The sequence below is a fragment of the Ramularia collo-cygni genome, assembly GCF_900074925.1.
Source record: "Ramularia collo-cygni strain URUG2 genome assembly, contig: RCC_scaffold01, whole genome shotgun sequence".
NCBI classification, from domain to species: Eukaryota; Fungi; Ascomycota; class Dothideomycetes; order Mycosphaerellales; family Mycosphaerellaceae; genus Ramularia; species Ramularia collo-cygni.
In genome coordinates this window covers 2697835-2702957 of record NW_019716255.1, presented here as the reverse complement: position 1 = coordinate 2702957, position 5123 = coordinate 2697835, and the positions used below count along the sequence as shown (strand labels likewise).

Sequence of the window (5123 nt, the reverse complement as noted above, 5' to 3'; positions counted from 1 at the left end):
ATGGACATGCTCGAGGTGGAGGATGCGGAGGGTGTGGGAGATATGACGCTGTTAAGAGAAGATGGAAGCGAAGTGGAGTTTGACGCAGAAGAGGAGGAGCTGRAGATGGAGATGGAAGCGGCCGTGAAGCAGAGGCAGAAGAAATGGAAAATCAGTGGCGATGAGAGACTGGCAGAGGATATACGAAGGGCTATGGCTGAACCTCAGGCTGAGGTGCAAGACTTGGGTGAAAGTGAGGGAGAGGGAGAAGGAGAGTTTCGACGAACGCATCCCATCACACTCGCCAACCGATTCCCTGCGCCCGTCGACATTCCCCGTGCGACCTTCATCGACCCCATCTCGCTGCTCGTTGCGGATCGATCGGAACATCTATCAGATGCCGCCCATCGGATCTTTGGGGGACCTGGCTTGCCTCATTCCACTTCGACGCCGACGCGGGGAAAGCTGATGCAGCAAAAGGCAATCACACTGGATGCTGCACAGACAAACATGGCGGAGATGGATGGCGATGTCTTCCTCTCCACGCTCATGCCGGGAATCTACGCCAGCGTGGCGAGCGTGCTGGTCGAGACTCGCAAACGCTTGGGCACGGCCTGGGCGGAAGATCTAGTCCGCAAGGCGGAGAGGGGCGAGCTACGCATTCTTGATGCTGGAGGTGCGGGTGCTGGTGTCGTAGCTGTGCGGGATATGTTACGCGCTGAATGGGAGCGCATGCATGAGTCCGACGTGGACGGTCTGGACTCGCCCATGGCACTGGCGGAAGCCGATGGCAAAGTCGGCGGCGAACATCTATCTGCTCCTCTCGGCTCCGCCACTGTCCTCGCTGCGAGCGATGTACTACGACGGCGGGCGGCCAAACTGCTGGACAATACAAGTTTCATCCCTCGACTACCTGATTACATTCATGCTGAGGAAGCCAAAGTCAAAGGCAAGTTCGATATCATCATCGCGCCACACACGCTTTGGCCACTACGTGAAGACTACGTCCGTAAACCTCATGTTCAGAACCTCTGGCACTTGCTTCACTCCGACGGTGGGGTTCTCGTTCTGCTGGAGAAGGGTGTACCTCGTGGCTTCGAAATGATCGCCAGTGCTCGAGATCTGCTGCTAGACAACCACATATCCTCTCCCGGCTMCACAGAGCGATCCACCAACATTGAAGAGCCAGGCACGACAGAATATGCCGACCTTCTCATGCAGCCAAAGGAGACTGGTATGATTATCGCTCCGTGCACCAATCACACTGGATGCCCAATGTACACCCAAAAAGGCATGGTGAAAGGTCGTCGTACCATTTGTGCGTTTGAGCAGAGGTATCATCGCCCTGCTTTCTTGCAAAAGATCTTTGGGTCCAAAGGGAAGAATCATGAGGATGTTGAATTCTCATACCTGGCTGTCATGAGAGGCAAAGATCTCCGTGCACCCGAGACGTTGCCGCGACCCATTGTACAAGGGGAGAGCTCTACTGTGGAGGCTTTTGAAGGTTTCGAAGACGAGCGTAGTATTCCAAATGGACTGGAACTTCCTCGTGCCGTCCTACCGCCCATGAAACGAACCGGGCACGTCATTCTAGATCTCTGCACTCCCTCTGGAACTCTCGAACGCTGGACCGTTCCCCGCTCCTTCTCCAAGCAAGCTTTCCSCGACGCGAGAAAAAGTTCATGGGGAGATCTCTGGGCGCTCGGAGCCAAGACGAGGGTCGTGAGAGCCGATCTCAAAGCCAAGGATAACCCAAAAGTGGAAGCCAAGAAGGCGTTTGATAAGGAGGCCAGGCTTGTGGAAATGAAGGGTTTGAATAAGAGAATGGGCGGACTAGGGAAGACGCCTGTGCATGTGGCTGGAGCGGGAGCGGATGAGTATGGGAGGGTTATAGTTGATGGAAAGCTTTTTGGGGGAAGTGAGGAGAGGATGAGGGGGAGGAGGGTCAAGGGTATTAGGGATAAGAGGGATAAGAAAGGGTTGGGGAACGGGAGGAGGCAGAGTGTTGAATGATGACGTGAGGATGGAAAGGAGGTGCTCTCCACTTCAATATATCCATTACAATACAGCAGAGGTCCGCTGCCAGGATCATACCGATGAATGTCTCTCGTTTTTGGTGCTGCCGGATGAGGTCGACGTTGACATTTTCCAGCTATCTGAATTTAGGGTTAGGGTTAGTGTTAGGGTAGATGGATGCTCATCACTCCAATGGTGAGAATACGGTATTGAGGTGAATTTCAAATCATATCAAGTGCAGGAAAAAAAGAGCGTCCACCGATTCAGGGTGGAAGTGAAAATGGTCGTCGATGCATGACATGTTCGAAAATTGAGCGGGAAGTAGAGAGAGATACTCTCCAGAGACTGAGGGTCAAAGTTGGAGCATTTCATTCACTGAGGATAGTCGTGTGATGTCTATTTGTGGCAACTCTCACAATTAGCAACATTGTAGGTTTGCGCAGTATTCACGTTTTACTTGTATCGGAATATGGAGTCGGTTGGTTCAAAGCCTGTTGGTAGAGGACCATGGCTCGGACAATCTTCTCGTACGTGCTGAATTAATGCTTGATCGCCGTGGAATTCAGAATCGCTGTCAAGAAGACATGGAAGCATAATATGTATCCTCTGCATTACGCGATTTCATAGATGCTGGGCTGGTAAAGGTAGGACATTCGGGCGACGTAGCGTGTCAAGAGGGCGGCATATACATGAAGAGTGTGAAACAATTTTATTGAATGATGAAGGGTATCTCAGCCAGCAAGCCTAGCACTTTTTTCAAAAGAATTTCCCCCCTACAGTGCCTTCTCCGAAGCAACACTCGTCTGACGGATACTTTCCGCCTCATACTCAGCAAACTGATACAACGGAGCAAAAGGTTCCACATCCCTCCTCAACATCTTATTCATATACCAAGGCAACTTCTCCGTGTAGTACGTCGCATGCTCACGATTCGACATGCCAAAGACATTATCCAATTCCTCGAGCGTGAGATTCTTCGTCTCGGGGAGTAGGAAATAACAAAAAACCCAGCCGAAAATGTTCCAGGCTGCGTACCAGCAGAAAGCGCCCGTGCTGGTGAAAGCGGCTTCTAGAGCGGGCCAGGTTAGGGAGAGGATGAAGTTGAAACCCTTTGCGGAAAGATTGTTAGTTGGAAAAGCCAGAAAAGGTCACTAGGTTCGAAATCTGGAGCACAACTCACCCAAGTTGTTGCCGTTGCGAACGACATGCCAATATCACGGATGTACAGCGGGAAAGCTTCGGCACTGTAAGTGAATGGTACAGGACCTTCTCCCGGACTGTAAACTGCCATGAAGGTGTAAATTGCTGCTGCAACGCTGCCGAGCTGCGCTTGAGAGGGTATCGTCGGCTGCTCTGCCGGTAGGTCGGAGCCTGGAACGTAATTGGGGTTAATGCGGTTTGGGATGAGGAAGGRGAAGCCGGCCCAGAAGAGACACAGGGACATTAATGGAAAGGTCGTCAGGAGCAAGTTTCGTCGTCCAAAAGTGTCGATTGTGTAGACGGCTGGAATGGCGAAGAGGAAGTTGACGATGCCGGTTCCTAGTGAGACTAGTAGGGCGTTTGAACGAGAAAATCCGGCATTCTCAAAGATCTGGGTACTGTAGTAGGCGATAACGTTGACTCCGCCTGGAAGAAAGAGGATACCAATTAGCAAATGCTTCGACCTATCATACAACGTGGGATGAGGACTTACAAAACTGCTGCATAAACATGACGAAGAAACTACTCTGGGCCGCGCGGCGATTGCGCTTGACCAAGAAGAACTCCTTCCACAAAGACTTGCCCTCACGCTGGGAGGCTTCAACTTCCAAAAGTTTGAAAGCGTAGTACATATCGCGAGCAGCCTGGATATCGTGACTACGAAGACGCTGCAGGGAGTTGAATGCCTTGTCGTATTTGCCCTTTTCCATGTACCATCGGGGGGATTCGGGACAGAGATAGACCTGTACCATGACGATGAGAGGGGGAATCGAAGTGGAACCCAGCATCCATCGCCATTGACTGTTCTCGCCGCCAAGGAAGGTCGTGTCTTGGAAGGCGACGGAGACGACGAAGCCGAGCATGATTCCGAACGCAGTCCACATCTGCCACATCATGGTCAACGCGCCTCGGATGGTCTTGGGTGCCGATTCCGCAGCGTAGACGGGCGTCGTGCTAGACTTTGCACCGACTGCGAAACCCAGAGCGAATCGTGCGATTAGGAGATTGTACCACGAGTCGGCTACTGCCATCCAGATTCCAGTCGCAAAGCTGATGAAGCAGGAGATGAAGATGGTTCCGCGACGGCCAAAGAACTTGTTGAGAGGAGCGTTGGTCCAGCATCCAACGGCAGCGGAGGCTAGGTAGGGCGCTCCGTTCAGTAGACCTCGTTGCCATACCGCATCATCACTGATGTTGAAGTGTTCGAAGTAGAACTGTTGTGCTCCGTTGACGGCAGTCTGATCCATTCCCTGCACAATGGCAGAGCCAGCACAGAGAATCACCAAAAAGTAGAGCTGAAAGGGGTGACGCCAGCGGAAAGTGATTTCATCACGCAGCCAACTTTTTTCTTCCTCACTCAGCATTGAAATGTTTTCAAATCCATTCTCCCGCTGAGCAACACGTGAGAGGAGAGCGCCTTTCCGGAATGCATCGCGCTTGTCGCCAAGTCCGCGGGCATCAACGAATGCGTCTGCGTCTGCCAGTACTTGCTCCTCTGTCATGCCCGCCAGTGGGTTGCGCAACTTTGCCGCCACGCTGGACTGGCGCACAGGTTCATCTTCGACACGTTCACGGTGAGCCTTGTCTCCCGAAGAAGATGAAGCACTCGAGGTTGTAGGGCGCTTCTCGGCTTCGATATGGCCCGCAGATTCTTCATCTTTCCTTGGGGCCGCCATGATGAGTAAACGAGGAAAAATGGGTACGGATGGGGTAGATCTGGGGAAAGACGAGCCATACTTATTCTTCGCGTGGCATCCATTCCTGCAACAATCGCAACCGTTCGCACATGGAACTCCACATGAAAACGTTGGCACTACGTATGCCACGCGATGGTACAAGACTTTGTGGAGCGGTTTCCGGACGAAGTTTCGCRGAAGAAAATGTCTTGGGATGGCTTTTGTGGCGCGATGACGCCTGACAAGGATTGG

General features: G+C 52.4%; 2 protein-coding genes; one reads left to right on the top strand and one right to left on the bottom strand.

Moving 5' to 3' along the window:
* Positions 1 to 1992, top strand: RCC_00910 (uncharacterized protein; the record flags this gene model as incomplete). The annotated part of the gene is made up of 1 exon (XM_023766122.1): positions 1 to 1992. The coding sequence occupies one exon, from the start codon at positions 1 to 3 to the stop codon at positions 1990 to 1992; it is 1992 nt and encodes a 663-aa protein (XP_023621890.1).
* Positions 1993 to 2768: 776 nt separating this feature from the next.
* Positions 2769 to 4871, bottom strand: RCC_00909 (related to myo-inositol transport protein ITR1; the record flags this gene model as incomplete). XM_023766121.1 has 3 exons in its annotated part: positions 2769 to 3104; positions 3176 to 3621; positions 3689 to 4871. The coding sequence occupies 3 exons, from the start codon at positions 4869 to 4871 to the stop codon at positions 2769 to 2771; spliced, it is 1965 nt and encodes a 654-aa protein (XP_023621889.1).
* Positions 4872 to 5123: the final 252 nt, after the last annotated feature.